At 39.1% G+C, this 19,257-nt stretch overlaps 1 protein-coding gene across 11 annotated transcripts in view; it reads right to left on the bottom strand.

Moving 5' to 3' along the window:
- Positions 1–17,421, bottom strand: part of ARMC3 (armadillo repeat containing 3) — a 110,239-nt gene extending 92,818 nt beyond the window's left edge. For 3 of the 11 annotated variants that reach the window (XM_054659373.2, XM_063817574.1, XM_063817575.1), the window contains exons 1-2: positions 17,279–17,403; positions 13,406–13,454 (exon numbers count right to left, since the gene is read on the bottom strand). In XM_054659373.2, coding sequence (XP_054515348.1) covers positions 13,406–13,453 — 48 coding nt within the window. In that variant the 5' untranslated portion in view covers position 13,454; positions 17,279–17,403. 11 annotated transcript variants of the gene reach the window in all.
- Between the last annotated feature and the right edge of the window lie 1,836 nt (positions 17,422–19,257).

The following is a 19,257-nucleotide window of genomic DNA, read 5'->3' as shown; positions in this document are numbered from 1 at the left end:
GAAGAAGACCTGTTTCCTGAGAATTCATGTGTAATCGAAATGCGTAATTGAAACGAACTATTATTCATAGCACATAGAGGATTTCTATGGTCAAGGAGAAAACAAATTATTACACTATTTTTCTTCCATTTCCAGAGACTAATGAAGGATGGAGTTCTGCTTAGGATAAAGGAAAAAAACTGTATTTCAAAGCTTTAGCTGGTTCTTTGTGTTGGCTTTCCTATATAGACATCTTACTATGTCATGGAATATTTTTAAGATTGTTTCGTTTTAGGTAGAGAATGGAGAAATATATTACTCTGATTACTCCAAGGAAACATGATTGTGTGAGTTTGGAAGAGTAAAGAAGAAAGAAGATAGCAAGAAACAATGACCTGAAAGGACACAGCCAGGATAAAACTTCCCTTTTGGAGGAGAAATGGCTGCTGAATTTTAGAACAGCATTGTCTAGCACCCAAAGTAAAGCTGCTGTTTTTCTATGGCTCCCACTATACTAGAAGCTATAAAAGTTACAAAAGTCTTGTTTGTTCTTAAAGCTCTTAGACCCTTTTAGAGAAGACAAATCTTCAGTAAAAAATCAGTTGTGTACAACAGGTTGGTGGCACTTGTGATTCTAGACATGATCCAATGAGAAAAGGTGGCCTCTAGCTGAGCGAAGAGGAATGGCTGGGATGCTGGCTGCAACACTGATCATGAGAGCAGAAGGCCCTGGAAATCCACAGAAATCTTAAGGGAGGACTTCTGAATGTAGTTAGGGTTTGGGGCTTGAGAACCATCTTCTTTAGGTATTAAAGGGTAGCCCCAGAATGCCCGAGGACCTCACATCACCCAAGTGACACATGTGGCTCACTGACCATGGTTTTTTTTAATCTGAAAAGTTAGGAAGCTGGAGTATGATCTCTTCCAGATATAAAATTCTAGGATTTTATGAAGTGCAAAACATATGGCAGAAACAATAAATACTATGATGAGAGTGGGGAAATTAATTTGAAACTGGGGTAAATAGAGAAAGCTCCATGGATGTGGTAGAACTTCAGATATGATTTGAAGAATAGATAAAATGGGATGGATGGCAATAAGAAGGGAGGATATGCAAATGGGGAAATTAACACAAGATGGTTTAAAATGGGAGTATTTGTTTATGGTGGATAAAATATTAGCTTGACCAAATAGAAAATATACAACAGGAAGCAGAAATAATATTGAATAATAAGAAGAAAGACCTCAGCAAATGACCTATACCTTTCCTTCTCCTGACTGTTTATTGAAGATAATCAACAAAGGTCCAAGAGAAAAGGATTGTGACTCTGGAATTTTATGTATGGCTAGGTTATCATTCAGATGTTCAGGCATTCACAAACTCAAAAAGTATATCAACCATACACTCTTAAACAAATTGCTCAGGCAAAATCTCCAGCCACAACTTGGTAGGACCAAAATATAAAAACAATTGTGGTGGATCAAAAAATACAGTAAAATGTATTTTGCTGTTTAGCTTATTAAATTCTGCAGATGATGTGAATCATAATACAATTTTTTTTTTTTTGAGATGGAGTCTCACTGTCGCCCAGGCTGGAGTGCAATGGCGCGATCTTGGCTCACTGCAACCTCCACCTCCTGGGTTCAAGCTATTCTCCCTGCCTCAGCCTCCTGAGTAGCTGGGATTACAGGTGCCCACCACCATGCCTGGCTAATTTTTGTATTTTTAGTAGAGATGGGGTTTTGCCATTTTGTCCAGGCTGGTCTTGAACTCCTGACCTCAGGGAATCCACCTGCCTCAGCCTCCCAAAGTGCTGGGATTACAGGCATGAGCCAACTCACCCGGCCAATGCAATTCTTAAGAAAGGATTCCTGAAGTGATGATGATTTATAAGGAAAAAAAAACTAATAATGGCTTGGAATTAAAACAGATTTTTTTTTCAACAAAACAGGTAAAGAAAATTTTTGGTTTTAAAAAAAGAGGAATGTTGCCCAGCTATTATTTATTTTTACATTAATAGAAAAAAATGCAGGTTAAAATGTGTATTTAATAGATAGGCTACCAACAAGTAACCAAAGTTCCACACTGCCAGAAAGAAAGGAAAACAAAGGAAAATTGCTCAATTCAGAAAAGGGACAGAAAATACAAAAGAAATTACAAGATGAAAACATAGCAAAGAAAAACCACAACTTCAAATAAAATGATAGGAATAAAATCAAATAAGTCAATGATCAAAATAAACATCACTAGGGTAAATAAATCCAACTAAGGCTGTTAGATTGGATTAAAAAGCAAAATTGACTCTGTTTGTGTTATTAGATATTTCTTCCACTTGATCTTCCAGAATATTAATTCAGATCTCTCCAACTAAGGTATAGAACATTTCCAGTATCTTTGAAGGTTTCCTCACACTCCTTTCCTAAGCCACCATGAGAGATAACCATTATTCTGACTTTTAAAATAATCACTTAATTTTCCATTTTTGAACTTCATATAAGGAATCATACAACATTCACTCTTTCATATTTGGTTTCTTTAGCTCAGTGCAATACCTGTTGCAGTTCTTTCACATTTTTGCTTATATAGCTAAGTCATATTTCTTATGGCTATATAATGTATTCCAGTATATAAATATACCAGTTTGGGTTCTTTTCTTTCCAGTTTAAGGAAATCATAAGTCACAATGAATATTCTTTTACATGTCTTTTTGTGGATACATACATTTCTCTTGGGTATTTATCTAGGAATGGCATTGATGAGTCATAGGGTAGACATATATTTCCCTTTTGTAGGTACTATCGAACAGTTTTCCAAAGTGGTTTTTATCAATTTACATTCCCACCAGTTATGAATGAGAGTTCCACTTGCTCTACATCCTCACCAACACTTGGTATTATCAGTCTTTTTAATTTGCCTTTCCAAAGCTCTTCAATCATAGTTTTAAATCCATCTGCTTTTCATAGTTATTGTAGCTGGAGGAATGCCTGCTGCTGCCTGCTACCACTATATCCTAGACAGAAGAGAAGTGTTCTCATTACTTTTGAAAGTTCTCCCCTGTCTCTTTTACTAATTCTGACTCAGTAGCATCCATCTATCATTCAGCTTTGTCTTCTGCTATTATGCTTGAGAATCCATTAATTTTTCTCTATCTGCCCATAGATGGGTTTCCTGCCGCACCCACAGTGTTCAGGCTCTGAGGGGTTCTTGGTAGCCAAACAGCAAGTGGTGAAAGATACAACTTGACTTTTTCAACTACTCCCACTCAGAGATTCTTCAATTGCATTTGGATCCCCAGTCCATTTACTACCTCTGTTTTCTCTCCCTTTATCAGCTTTCTCCTTTATTCCCCTCTTAAGTTGCTTAGATTGCATGTTCTATTATCTGAATAACACTTCTGCTAAAGCGTAAACCTCCTTGTCTCTCTGTCTTTTCATCAGATGAATCTTCTCAAATCCAAACCACAAGTGAACACTAGTATTTTCTTCTTTGCATTTATACCCAAGTGTCCAACCATTCTCAAAGAATGTTAAACTAGAAGAAAATTAGTATCATTATAAATTCATGACCAGCAATTGAGAGGGCCTCACTGCAAACCAGGTTTCTACATTTCTTTTGTAAACTTGATTTTTCCTTCTCAAAAGAACAAAATTATTTCAAACATTTCTACTATCCTTGAACATTTAACACTCTTACTTCCCCCTTTCTTTCCTCCTCACCCAGCAAAATTTTCAGAAAAAATAAAGTTACCAGATGGAAACTCCATCAACTTCCAACTTGCAGATTCAAATCTACCTATATCTGCACATGTTCTATTACATCAGAGAAAATACCCAAGGCCAATCTCTAATAGGTGCTTTGGCTTTTTAACTCATTCACCTTCATTAATTCATTTATTTAATAAACATTTATTGAATCCCTATTAAGTGCCAGACGCTAAGACTAGCACATTAGATAACTCAATCTCCTATTCTCACAGAATGGACACATTCTCATCTTACTTTATATTATTAATAATCTCTTTTGTCTCATGAGTAGTCAACTCCTCCCTGTCAACTAAATTCTTCCTTTACTTCTTTTGAATCCAGCTTACAGAGGGCCAATTTAGATGTAATACAATGCAGTAATTTTCAGTGTAAGTTTGATGAGTTTTGAGGATTGTATACATCTGTATAGAATTTTAAGAAACATATACATCTGTATAACCAACCATTCCAAGCAATATGTGAAAGTTTCCATGCCCCACAACATTCTCTCCTGCCTCATTGCAGTTGATTCCCCTCCTGTGACTGGTCCCAGACAACCACTGATCTCCTTTCTTCCACTGCAGATCAGTTTCGCCTGTCCTATAATTTAGTAGTAATGAAATTACTACATAGGGACCCTTTGTGTAGGCTTCTTTCATGTGGCAGAATATTTTTGAGATCCATGTTTCATGGATCTCATTTGTTTTTACCTTTCTTTTTACTGCTGAGTAGTATCCCATTGTATATCACGATTTGTTTATCCATTCAACTGTTGATAGACCTCTGGGTTGTTTCAGGTTGGAACCATTATGTATAAAAGTTGCCATGCACATTTTATACAAGTCTTGTTATGGACAAATGTTTTCATTTCTCTTGAGCAAATGCCCAGAAATAAAATTTCTGGCTTGTCTGACAAGTGCATGTTTAACTTTATAAGAAAATATAATTTTGGGTCACTGCAGCTCATGCCTGTAATCCCAGCACTTTGGGAGGCTGAGGCAGGAGAATCACTTGAGGCCGAGAATTCAAGACCAGCCTGGGCAACATAGTGAGACCCTGTCTCTACAACAAGTGAAAAAATTAGCCAGGTGTGGTGGCATGCACCTGTAGTCCTAGCTACTTGGGAAGCTGAGGTGGGAGGATCGCTTGACCAGGGAGTTCAAGGCTGCAGTGAGCTACAGTCATACCACTGCATTCCAGCCTGGGCAAAAGAGTGAGACCCTGTCTCAAAAAAAGAAAAAAATACAGTTTATTTTTCCAGAGTAGTTCTACCATTGGCATTCCTACCAGCAATGTATCTGCATCCAACATAGTGCTTTTATCTCTTCAGTTATTTAGGTCTTAGTTAATTTGTCTCAGAAATGTTTTATAGTTTTCAGCATATAGGTATTGATTTTATTTTGTTAAACTAATGTCTAAGTATTTCATTGTTTCTTATGCTATTGCATAGCCTTTTTTGCCATCATGTATCTTAAACTTGTGTTATTAGGTGCATAACACTTAGGACCATTAAAAAATAAACCTTTGTATCATTATAAAATGTCCATCTTTTTCTCAGGTAATATTCTTTGTCCTGCAATTGTAATGTATTTCATTTGGTATTAACATAGGTGCTGCAGATTTCTTATGATTAGTGTTTGCATGGTATATATCTTTTTTCATGTTTTTACTTTTATGTGTACCTTTACATGTAAAGGAGGATTCTTATAGACAGGTGACAGTTGAGTCTTGCTTTTTTACTCAGTTGGACAATCACTTTTTGTTGGAATATTAGGTTATTTATATCCAATGTGGTTGTTGATATGGTTGGGTTTTAATTGATCATCTTGCTATTTGTTTTCACTTTGTCACATTTGCTCCCTGTTCCTTTTATCCTGCCTTTTTTCAGTCGATTGGGTTTTTTTAGTATCCCATTTTACCTCCTCTATTAGCTTATTAACTGATTTTCTCCTGGTTATAGGTCACATTTTCCTTTTTTGCACATCTAACAATTTTGTATTGGATACTGGGCATTGTGAAAATTATGTAGCTGAGCATCTGGATTCTTTTGGGGGCTGGGGGAGGAGGAGTGTTCCTTAAAGGATATTGAATTTTGTTCTGGCAGGCAGTTATCTTACTTATGGATCAGGTTAATCTATTTAAAGCCCGTTTTTAAGCTTTATTAGGTAGGGCAGGACTAGAGAAACCTTTTCTGTAGGGCTGGATAGTTTAGCCACACGACTATTAACGCATGACTTTTCTGGGGACTCTTATTAATGCCCCAGGTATTCAATAAGACCCTCCATGCCTTCCAAGCAAATTACAATGCTTCCCAGACCGGTGTGAGCTCTAGAGAGGGTTTGACTTAACGGCACCCTGAGAGTTGTTCATGCATGTCCTTTGCCATGTGGAGTTCCACCCCATACAGATTAGACTTCAGAGAATCCAGAGGACCATTAACTGGATTTCTGGAGCTATTGCTGTATGTTGGTCTCTTCTTTTTGGTACTCTACCCTGCAAACTGCAGCCACCTAATCCTCCTTGAACTCTGATTTCTTGAAGCTCTTTTATTTTAAAATAAAAACCAACTGTCCTTAGATAGTAATCATCCTTTGTACACATTACCCTTCCTTGTCTTTCACAATCAAAAACCTTACAAATACTTACTTTTCTTACTCTCGCTCCTTGCTGCACATATCCAATCTGACTTTCACCCTCAGTGACTTACCAAAATAGTTCTCACTAAAGCCACCATCTGGGAGCGCCATGTCACGTCACCCAGGACTTCTTGAGAGTTTTATTTCATTTCTAAAGAAAATAATACAATAATACTTGAAACTATAGAGAGTTATGGTGTATTTAATTGTCAGGCCTCCATCTCTCTGGATACACTTTTTATTGTTTTTATTCATGGTGGTTTGGGGGTTGAAATTCCTTGGGCTACTAGGCTTGCTTGCTTGCTTTTCTTTCTCTTCTTCCACAGCTGTTATTTTTCTGAATTTAACACACTGCATTATGTCTTTGATTTACATGTCTATTTCAGTATGTTGTACTTCCATTCACTCCATTGCTCAGGCTTGATCTCTCAACTTGTCCCCTTCTCACACTCCACGTCCTACCCATCAGCACATCCTGCCAGCTCGACCTTCAGAGCTCATCCTCACTCTGGCCACATCTCATCTTCTTCACGGTGACTTCCTGGGTCCAAGCTGCCATTGTATCTTAACTGCACTACTGTGACAACCTCCAAGCTGGTCTTCCAATTTTCATGTTTCTCCCACATTGTAGCTAGAACGATCTTATTTTTTATTTTAAATATAAATCAGATGTCACTACTACTCTCTTTGTCACCTTCCAACGAATTCTCCTTTTTGCACCTTAGGGAAAAATCCAACTTGCTTAACATAGCCTAATGTCCTACGTGGTCACCACCATCTCACCATCTTTGTGACCCCATCCTACACCTCGCTCACTAATCTCCTGTCACACCAACCTTCCTGGCATTCCTCAAACACACTGCATAAGGCTTTAGTTACTGTGGTCTGGCTGGGGTCCCCTCCCAGATATTTGCACAGATTACCCCCTCATTTCATTTAAGTGTGTTTTGGTTGAGATCCCACTAAGAAGGCCTGCCCAAGATTCTATTTAAAGGGGCCCCATCACACTCCTTACCATATCATACTTTATTTTTCTTCATTGATCGTATCACTACCTGAATTATATTATTATTAATTGACTGTTTCTCCCACTATAATATAAGCTGCCTTGGGGCCTGAACTTTCCTTTCTCCCCATCTTTATGCCCAGGATGTGGAAGAATGCTTGCATATGGTAGGCACTCTATATTTGTCCAGCAAATAAATACATTTCTTTAGGCAAAGGACCATGCTGTTTCTCTGTCTCCATCACCTATGAACAATACTGGGGTGATGGTAGTACTTGGAAAATGTCTGTAAAGGAATGTATTAAAGTGCCCCTGGAAACTTTTTCTATGCTTGTGGTCTTAAAGTGCCTTAACTGTGTACTGTTTGCTGATGTCAGGAGAGAGGGCTCTAAATCTGAGGTCCATGGAGCTATCAGTAGGCTTTGAAGGTACATTCTCTATGTGAAATCATATGCAAAATACTTGGAGTACATTTCAGAAGGAGGAGTTTCCACAGATCCCAACCTACCTTCATAAGGTTCCTTGATTGCCCCGCAAACTCCTAAGAACCACAGCCTTAGATCATCTTCACCACTTAGGGCACTTCCCCTCATGTCCCAGCTGGCCATCTTCTCCACCAACCACATCCAAAACAGATTTCCCTTCCCTCTTGGAACTTTCACCCCAGAGACCTCACATGTTTCTATATTTTTAAAGCTGATTATATAAGTGTGTGAATAAGGATACTATGGTTAAGGATGGGTATGTCATGATCACCACAGAAGAACAAGTCTCAGAGGAGTAGGTAGAGTATACGAAAATACATTTAAACATAAGCTTTAGTAAATATCATTTAATAGTCATGTGGTTATTTAAGTGTGAATCTATAATAATTAAAATTAATTTTAAAGACCAGGTGCAGTGAGTCATGCTTGTAATCACAGCACTTTGGGAGGCCGAGGTGGGAAGATCTCTTGAGCCCAGGAGTTCCAGACTGGCCTGGGCAACATAATGTGACCCTGTCTCCACAAAACATACAAAAATTAGCCGGGTATGGCGGTGTATGCCTTTAGTCCCGGCTACTCAAGAGGCTGAGTAGGGAGGATCAGTTGAGCTGGGAGGTGGAGGCTGCAGTGAGCCATGATTGTGCCACTGCACTCCAGCCTGGGAGACAGAGCAAGACCCTATCTCAAAAAAGAAAAAAAGATAATATGGGGTATGAGAAGCTTAAAGGGAAGCTTGAGACTGTAAGAGCTGCAATCCAATAGGCTGACACAGGAGAAATACAAATGTTTGGCAGAGAATAGAGAAACTTGGCATAACATTTGTTTCTCCTACAGAGCCTGCACCATTATAGTAATTTTTTATTAAAAAGGGCACTGAGAATAAATGATAGCTATAACAGAGTGCCACATGACTAAATAAATAATACTGTGCTGTCATTACATATTCCATCTGCTTTCCCATGAGAAAGTCAGTCACCACAACAAGCTCGTTGAGAAATTATAATTTCATGCTCTGTGCAAAATAAATGATAAAATTATTTACAAAAAGAATGAAAGAAAATGGAAGCATTTTGGCTAAGTTTTGAATTTTAAGCCCAGTCAATTAGAGTGGCCATAGGCTTCTAGAGATATTTTTATGTCTCTGTTAAGGAATAATACTGTCTAGAATAGTGCTGTCCAACAGAACTTCAGCAATGAAAACGTTCTGATTTTGTGCTATCCAATATGGTAGTCACAGGCCACAAGCGGTTCTTTAGCACTTGAAATGTAACTGATGCGACTGAGAATCTGAATTTTTAACTTCTTTTTTAAAAAATAGTGACAAAGTCTTGCTATTTTTCCCAGGCTGGTCTTGAACTCCTGGCTTCAAGAGATCCTCCCGCCTCAGCCTCCCAAACTGCTGGGATTACAGATGTGACCCACTGCCCCTGGCCTTTAAAATTAATAATTTTAATCATTATAAATTCAAATTTTAATAACCACATGTGCCTAGTGGCTGGAGTATTAGCACAGGTCTAAAAAAAATACAAAATTATGAAGATGACCTCAGCGAAAATAAATCATCACAGTTGAGTGATTTTTTATGGTGCCAATAAGTACAGATAAAAAGCTTTTACAATTTCTATTTCAATATGTTTACTACATTAGTGGTCCCAGATCATGAGGTGCTAATTGTACAGGAAAAGACAGAGATAGATAAACAGGAGGAGGTAGACAGCATTCATCTAATAGGAACTTTCAGTAGAGAATATCTAGACATCAGGAAAAATTTGCTAAAATGTCTAAAGATTAAAATGAAAGTAGCTAAAATACCTTTTAGTTTACTTTATAACCTGATCAAAGTAGCAAACTTTTGGAGTAAGGTGAGCAAGCTGAAAATTATCCATATTGTTATATATATGTATATTGTTTATGAATTTATATTTTTTATTAATTCATAGTGTTTAACTGTCAGGAGGAAGAAAGATGGGAAAAGAAGTCCTTATAACTTCTTTACATAGCAAAATAAATGATAAAACAAAATTATTTACAAAAAGAATGAAAGTAAATGGAAGCATTTTGGCTAAGCTTTGAATTCTAAGCCCAGTCAATTCGAGTGGCCATAGGCTTCTAGAATATTTTTATGTCTCTGTTAAGGAATAATACTGTCTAGAATAGTGTTGTCCAATAGATCTTCAATGATAAAAATGATCTGATTCTATGCTGTCCAATAGGGCAAGCACAGGCCATTTATTTATTTATTTTTTAAAGTCCATAGTAGTGTTGTCAGTCTATGACAAAGAATGAAAGGTTGAGTTCTGAGATTGATGAAGGAGGTCCAGGAAAACTCAGGAGACCTCACCCTCTTCCCAGGAATTGGATTTGGGTGTGCAGCTGAGGGGGCATGTTGCACTACTTTCCATTGCTCTGATTCTATACTCACCCTGCTTAGCTTCCTGTGTGCATTTAACTAAGGAAAGAAAGTCCTGACCCATTAACATAAATGTTCAGTTAACTTGATACTTAATCATTACGATTCCAGGGCCAGGTCATAGTCTCTTGGGAATTTAGAGCTTGTGGCTTTATCCACTGAAGCTCAATCACCTCTGAAATATTAAAAGACTACAATTTCCATGCTTGCAAACTCAAAGATCTGACCGTAAATCATTATGGCCACACACCAGGCCTCAGGGGACTTCAGTGGCCAGCTGGTCTTCCATGCCTCATCCCTGACTTCCCTGTCTCCTTTGACAGTTCATACAAACTTGTTCAGTTCTGTAGAATGATGAACAGCACCCTCAACTATATCATTAATAATAATAACATCTACCAAGCTCTTACCTAATGCCAGGCACTGTTCTAAGCATTTTACATTGATCTAACCTTCCTTCACTGATGTGAGTGGGTATTCCTATGAATTAAGCAGTATCACATCCTCACTGTGGTGCACAGAGGTTAGAAAGTTCACCCAAGTTCATAGATGGGCATAAGTGGATAATGGAGTAAGGACCCAAACTCAGGCAAGATAGCCCAGAGCCGGTACTCTTAGACACTGAATATCTTGCCTTATACTAAATCATGCCTAGTAGAGTCATTTCTATTAGGAATTCTTTTATGCAATATTCCACAGTAAATTTTCCTTTTGTTAAAGCATCACAAACAACCTTTTGGCCAGATATGGAAATGATTTGGAAAGGAAGAATATAGTTGTATTGGTAGATCAAGCCGTGTCTTTTCCATATGTAGGCATCTTCTTAGCTAGTGTCTCTTTTATGAGAAGGAAATGTAATCAGTACTATATCTGCATATATTAATGTTACGACAAATGAGAATATTCAGAAAAGCAAAGGGAGCTTTTTGTTCTAATCCTAATACCAACACTTTTCTTACTGTCTTTATTACTCATTTTAAACTATAGAGGAAAGCCTGATAAAAATTAAGGTCTTTGGAAACAATATTTCTAGGAAACATATAAGAAGCAAATTACTATTAGCTGACAGAGAAAAGTTTATTTTCTTAAGTAGTTATATTTCTCTTTAAATGTGGTTTTCATTTACAATGTGTACAACAAACCTTTATTGACTTTAGAGGTATATTCTGGAACAAGTTCCAGGTTAAGATACTGTAAATTGTGGCATAGTGCTTTGAAGTATGAAAACAAATACTGTAGAAAAGGGCTTAGATATTATTTTAATACCACTCTGTCAGTTTTTGTTTGTTTGTTGGTTTGTTTTTTGAGATGCAGTCTCGCTCTGTTGCCCAGACTGAAGTGCAGTGGTGGGATCTCAGCTCACTGCAAACTCCGCCTCCCAGGTTTACACCATTCTCCTGCTTCAGCCTCCCAAGTAGCTGGGACTACCAGCGCCTGCCACCACCCCCGGCTAATTTTTTGTATTTTTAGTAGAGATGGGGTTTCACCGTGTTAGCCAGGATGGTCTCAATCTCCTGACCTCGTGATCCGCCCGCCTCAGCCTCCCAACACTCTGTCAGTTTTATAGTCAGAGTAGAAGTCCCCTGGGAAAGGCAGGGAAGAGTAAGGACCATTGGTCAATGTTACACCCGCCACTGGCTACCTCCAAGGCTGTTGGGAGCTGAGGAAGCAGGAGTTCTATTTTGTTAATGCTAGGACTGTGTTTCTCAAGTTCTCCATTGTGTCCCCAAGGATTGGAGTCCAGAGGACAATATCAGCAAGACATTACGAAGTTATAGAAAGTGTATTGGCCATATACATCTATTGTTTATTAGCCCCGTAATTCTAATTTTTATCAGAATATGTTTTTGCTAATCAGATGCCATTAATGCTATTTGGTAGCAAAAAGGGGAGTAATACAAACCTTGGATGCAATGAAAAAAAATAAGAGAATCTGCAACATTTTAGGAATATGTCCTAAGAGAAGCAGCCAGAATGATGAAACATCATGAGATCACAATGTCTACCCCTGCAAAGCCTTCCTGGACCGGGGAAGACAGGCACTTCTGTAGATTTTGTTCCCAACTGTATTGAAGTATCATACCTAGTGGATTGCACAGGGGTGCAAGTGTGTGTGTGTGTGTGTCTCAGAAGCAGAGTCCAGAGGATTCTCATGATAATAGATCTTATTTTCCAAGTGCTACGTGCCAAGCACTAAGACCTTTATGTAACTTATTTTGTTTTAATTCGTACAACAACGGGAATGAGTCTGATATTATGATTCCCATTTAGGAGCTAAAGAAAAACTGAAATAACTTGGCCAAATTTGGCAAATTGGCCACAATGACACAGTTGGTAAGAGGCAGAGCTGGCTCAAGGCCCCCAGCGTCTTAACCACAAAGCTCCCAAGGGGGCAGATTTCTGCCATTAGCCCTGTTTCCTTCAAATTTGAAATTGCTGTGAGTCTGTGGACTCCACTTATTTCTTTTCTATTCCTGATTTATCTGAAGGAAATCACACCAAATGTCTGTTTCAAAATAAGTTTCTAAACTGAAAATTGTCCAAGGTCATTTTTCACTTTTAACACAACCTTTCAATAATTGATAAAGTTTAAAGAGAGAAGATAAAATCCTGTTATTAAAGACAGAGAAGAACTTTCAGTGGGGAATGAATTACTTAGCATTTGGAATAAAGATGATGATGCCAGACTAGTCTCTCGATAGAACTGGAAAGGATAGGGACTTCTCACGTGCAGTGGTCATCACCAGACAACCTTATATACATATCTAATAGCTATAGCAGAACTTCCAGTTATTTTTGAAAATTCACTTGATTAATTAACATAAATGAGAGGCTGGCAAATGTAAATGGTAAGTATTTAAAAGAACAACCCAAACTATTTAGTCATTAACTATGCTATAAACATGCCATCTACATACTGGAAAAGCTAATAATTACTCTCTAATTGTGCTAATTATATAATGACAATGTTGTAAATGTTTGTTTATATAATGTTAGATTTCTCTGACTAATCTTATCATTAGTCAGACTTTGGACTTCTGCCACCGCGTATTCATGTATATACTGGTACATGCCAAACTGTGTGAACAATTTATTTTTATAACTGGTTGTTAAAGTGCTACTAGTATTCAAATCAGAAACTTACCACATCCTTAGGAGGAGGCTCTACTTCCTTCTTTATCTTTTTACCCATCCTGGAAAAAGATGCAACATATGGTTAAAGTGACATTTGCACATACATTTCTCAATTACCTGTGCCCTTGAGAGGAGGTTTATTTTCTCCTTTAAATTTTTACCTCCTAAAACACAATGCAATACATGTAAAAATTATCACATATGTACAAATATGTCACCTACATCCCAATTTCAAACTCTGCAATTTTAAGGAACTTATTGATAAGATCATTGAGTGTTAGTCCCGGCTTTCAGTTTAGAAAGGAGGTGAATATATTAGTGGCATAACTTAAATAACAAGAAATCATTTACCATTTTTATAGCTCGCTTATGATGGGCTTAAGAGACTAAGCCCACCAAGTTACTTTTGAGACCTGCAAGAATGTTTGTGCCACAAAGGCAGAGGTTTTTGTCTATTTTCTTGCACTGATCTATCCTAAACACCTACAACAGTGTCTGGTACATAATTGGCATTTGATATTTATAAACCTCATTAACTCCATTTTTCCTAGGAGTAATGATCTCATAAATGGTATACAAAATCTACCAGGTCTTGAATCAACATTTGTGTCCTTTGCCCGGATAACAAAAAGTTTTCTTTCATAATCCACAGCTCAGTAAAAAAGCAATTAAAAAATCTGAAGAGATATATTCTGGGGAAACTGAGGTTACTTCCTTTCCACTTGTCCTCATATGTCCATGTCTGTGTGGAAAAAGTGAAAGGAATGGAATTTATACACAGTTAACATACCACAGAGGAGTAACCAGCCTGGGTTCAAAGAACTTTTCAGGCCGGGCAGGTGGCTCACGCCTATAATCCCAGCTCTTTGGGAGGCCGAGGTGGGCGAATCACGAGGTCAGGAGTTCAAGACCATCCTGGCCAACACAGTGAAATCCTGTCTCTACTAAAAATACAAAAATTAGCCGGGTGTGGTGGCACGTGCCTTGTAGTCCCAGCTACTCAGGAGGCTGAGGCACGAGAATCACTTGAACCCGGGAGGCGGAGGCTGCAGTGAGCCAAGATCGCACCACTGCATTCCAGCCTGGGCAACAGAGTGAGACTGTCTCAAAAAAAAAAAAAAAACTTTTCAAGATGTTAATGTCTATTAGAATAACCCAGGAAATCTATCTAGTTTTCTTCAATGAGAGTTTGTGGAATTATGTTTGACATCAGAGCCATCTTAAACGGTATATCGTAGGAGCAATCTTAAACGGTATATCATAGCCTTAAGGAAATTACCATAGTCTCAGTAGAAATCCTAGGAAGTAGAAAATCCTTGGGGAGAATCTACAGTGTCAGGGTTAGCTCAAATTGCATGTCAAGGATCAAAAGCAACTCCTAGCATTAGAGACACTGACCAGAATTTATCACATACATTAAAAAGCCGCGTCTTCATAGAAACTCCTAGATACTTCTGAAAGGCATTTATTCTAGGTCTCTAACTTCAGACTACGCTACTTTTAAGACTTTTGAGGGCCTGGGCAAGCTTATTCACACAATAGCCAATATATTAAAATGTTAAAATGTGCCTGCATCGCCCATTAAATGTCATTTGCATCATAAAAACTTTTGAAATTTGTATTTGAAATTACTCAGCAATCAGTACATACACCTGGAAATTCTTGTAAAATGAGAAAATTGTTTTCAAATGTAATAAAAATTTATATTAATAAAACATTTAATTAACACTAATTTTTCAGTTCTCTTTTCATATTTTAGAGCCAATATAAGCATTTTTTTCAAATCTCAAACATCTTCCTTAGGTGCTTGAAAAGTGAACAGGCCCTAGACCTTGTGCCTATAATATTTCAGGCAGACAGGCAGAAACTATTCTGGGCAAATGAGAATCTATCCTACAATTAATCTCTAGGAAAAGAAAAAAAAAAAAGAGAGTTTATAGCACTCTATAACCAATTCCAAGATAGAGCAGCCTTTGATTTATAAAAGAATTGCTTATGAATAATATTCAGGAAGCAATTTAATTACACCTGCATAAAGTTGTTTTAAATCATCTGATTTTCACTTACGAACTAATTTTTCCTACTTCAGGATAGTGTTTTTGAGCAATTGCATAGTGCAGAGGTTAGAAGAGCTTACACAGACAGTATTGCAATGATAGAGTGTCTCCTACTAAGCTAAAGAATGAAGTTTAAAGCCTATGTGTTTTATCATGGCCCGGCGTGGTGGCTCACTCCTGTAATCCCAGCACTTTGGGAGGCTGAGGCGGGTGGATCACCTGAGGTCAGGAGCTCAAGACCAGCCTGGAAAACATGGCAAAACTCTGTCTCTACTAAAAATACAAAAATTAGCCTGGAGTGGCGGTGGCATGCGCCTGTAGTCCCAGCTACTGGGGAGGCTGAGGCAGGAGAATTGCTTGAGGCCGGGAGGGGGAGGTTGCAATGAGCTGAGATCACGCCATTGCACTCCAGCCTGGGTGACAGAGCGAGACTCTGTCTCCCCCCCCAAAAAAAAGCCTATGTGTTTTATCACCATATTGGGTATGATAGTTAATGGAGGAGAGACTGAACAGCTGACATAGGTCAGTGGCAATGAGCTATGGAGATGATCCTTACAAGGGTAATACATTTCACTGTGGAGAATTTGGAAAACAAGGGCACAATGAATAAAATAAAAATCACCCAAAGATAAGCTCAGAGAGATCAATACTATTTCTTTTCCCTCCCCTCCCCTCCTCTCTTTCTTTTCCTTTTCCCTTTCCCTTTCCTTTCTTTTCGACAGAGTCTCACTCTGTTGCCCAGGCTGGAGAGTGGCCTGATCTTGGCTCATTGCAACCTCCACCTCCCAGGTTTAAGAGATTCTCCTGCCTCAGCCTCCTGAGTAGCTGGGATTACAGGTACCTGCCACCACGCTCGGCTAATTTTTGTATTTTCAGTAGAGACAGGTTCCCCACATTGACCAGGTTGGTCTCGAACTCCTGACTTCAGGCGATCCACCTGCCTCAGCCTCCCAAAGTGCTGGGGTTATAGGCGTGAGCCACCGCACCTGGCTTTGTGTGTTTTTCTAAAGTGATTTTAACATCCTGCCTCAACTTCTATCCCCTACTTTCACCTTCCCTTCCTGGGTTCATATTCCTACTAAATTCTTATATTAACAAATAAATTCATGAAGTCTCAGTTTCCCTTCATTGCTTTAATCATCTCCAGTGGATTAGCATAACATGCCATTTCAAATATTTTAAAATCCATTAGCTATCTAGCCAGTCTCTGATTGTTGAAATTTGTTTCTAATTTTCTGGAAATATGGACAGGGCAAAGAACGTCCTTGGACATAAAATTTTCATCCATATCCCCAACTATTTCTTTAGGATAAATCTCTAGCAGTAAATTAACTGGGTGAAAACTTCAGGGCATTGGATATGCAAACAACTCTGTTCTAAAAATGCATCTTCTTGACTACAGGAGCCATTTTTTTTTCACGAGTTGATTGGTCCTTTGTATTTGTTCTTCGTGAACGTTCAGCCTATGATTTTAAATATTTTCTAATGAGTTCTGCTTTGAGAAGATTTAAAGAGGAGGAGGGCTCAAGAAATCGAGGCCACTTCTGAGTTGCTCACAGTCAAGTAACGGAATCTGACTTGATCTCACCTCAGATCCCCTCTCGGGCCTCAGTTTTGTCACTTGTTGAATGGGAGGTGGCGGGATGCTTACGAAACCCACCCCAAGCCCCGTCTAACCCTGCGGGCGCGAGGCAGAAACTAACAACGCCCAGCAAGGTGTTGCCTCACTGACCCAAGCAGTCTGCGCCCACGTGGCACCTTCTCCTTTCCCAGGTTTTCCTCAGGCCTCTGCCTTGGGCCTCCCCACCCCACGGGGTTACCTTTACCTGCCGGGAGATCCCGCCGAGTAGCTAGCTGCTCCGCAAACCCAGCAGACGAACCCCAAGTCCCTTGTTGTGCCTCGTTGCTAGGCGACGCCACGCCGCGCCGCGCCTGCGCCCTGGGAACGCTCGGGGCTGCTAGGGCGCCCATTGTCCCGCCAAGGGCAGCGGCCAGTGCGGGAGGAGCCAGGTGCGTCCGCGATTACCTGAATCCAGTGCTTTAGGGGAGAATGGAAACTGGGGGTGGAAGCTGTAAATCAAGAGGCAGTTCAGCCTCAGCTTCCGGCCCAAGGACTGGCTGTAGGTTCAAATACGCAAATACTATTGCATTCTTCCAAATAGAGGCGTCAGCCGGAATCTCTATGCAGATGAAACCCACATCAGCCACCTCCTGCCCAGGCTCCGTTAAGCTGCAGACCTGCACTGCCACATCTCTTTGCACTAGGATGTCCGATCCGTTTCCACAGAACTTCTCATGGCCCTTCAAAGCCCCGTTCTCTTCCTCTTTCTTTCCTCTTCCTGCCATTCTTCCAATTGCCTAGACTCAGAAGGAGCTTCAGTTTCCCTTCTTCCTCCCATGCCCCCCAACCACAGTCATCACTTCAGCCACTTCTTGGCGGCTTACATTTTGTTTCCTGCTTGTTCCCTTTCTCATATCCTTATTGTCACTTCAATCCAGCTCGTCATTTTTTGGCCTTCTGGCTGAGAACTTCAGTTGCTCTCTGCTTACAGTTCTTTCTACGTATCACAGGCAAATCGGCCATCCAGAAATCATCGTTCCAGTCTTGTCACTTCCCTACTCAAATGTCAGCGGCTTCCTAAGATAAATTTTCAACACATTGGCCTGGAATTTAAGACCGTCTGCTCCATCTCTACTCCATCTGTGCAACCACATTTTCAACCGATCTCCACCATCCAAGCTCCAGCCAAACTTACTGTTCCCGAAATTTTCCACACTTTTCTCTAGATTTTTTTGCTTATCTGATCATCACTTCATTTTTCAACAAATATTTATAAAGTAGCTTCTATTTCCCAGGTCATGTGCAACACCCGGAATATTCTTTCATTTCCACTTAATTAAGCCCAGCTCAAATGCCATCTTCATAAAATACTTTTTGATTGCCTTTAGCAAAAAGTCTCTCCCTCTCCTCTTAGACTTTGCAAATTCCGTCTCCTACCGGCCCCTGTTGGTCTCCCAGTCCTAAGAATGATAGATGCTTCTTATAATTGCTACTTTTATATATCTTATGTTCTCTTCTCACCATTTAAATTGCCTGATAAACAGCTTTATAACAATTATTTGTATTCAGTTTTCCATGGTCAAATATCCGGTGTGACTTCTGTATAGAAAAGATCTTAAGTAATGGTCATGAAAGTAGGAAAAGGAATAAGACCAAGTAGCATCAAGGAAACTAAGGAGGGAGTTTCAAGAATATAAGCGTCATCAAGTGTTATATGATTGGACCTTGAATAATATACACCTGTATTTTCAGCCTCTCCCTGTCTTCCACGTTTTTTCCTGTTGGTATATAATTATGTTGAAGCCCCTCCCATGCCTCATCTAAAAAGCAAAAACAAATAAAATCCCTTTGATGCTGTTGTTCCTTCTAACCATTATCCTATTGTTTTCTTTCTCTTCTTGGTCATGACTTTTCAAAAAAAGTAGCCAGCATTAGATACTTACATATTTTAAACTTCCTATTCACTCTTCAGACTATAGTGACCTGTTTTCATCCCAGCACTAAAACTATCCATATCCATTGGATGCTTCTTAGCCCTCATCTTGCTTGACATTGCTGCTGTATATAATACTCAATGACACCTCATTCTTGAAACTCTTTTCTTGGTTTCCTTGGTACTACTTGCTCTTGATCTTCCTCCTACTTTCTTTTATGACCATCATTTAAGATCTTTTCTATACAACAGGGTCTATCTATGTTGCCCAGGCTTGTCTTGAATTCCTGGCCTCAAGGAATCCTCCTGAC

Source organism: Pan troglodytes, chromosome 8, assembly GCF_028858775.2.
Source record: "Pan troglodytes isolate AG18354 chromosome 8, NHGRI_mPanTro3-v2.0_pri, whole genome shotgun sequence".
Classification (NCBI taxonomy): Eukaryota; Metazoa; Chordata; class Mammalia; order Primates; family Hominidae; genus Pan; species Pan troglodytes.
The sequence above is the reverse complement of the archived record's forward strand: the minus strand, read 5'-3'. Positions and strand labels throughout refer to the sequence as shown.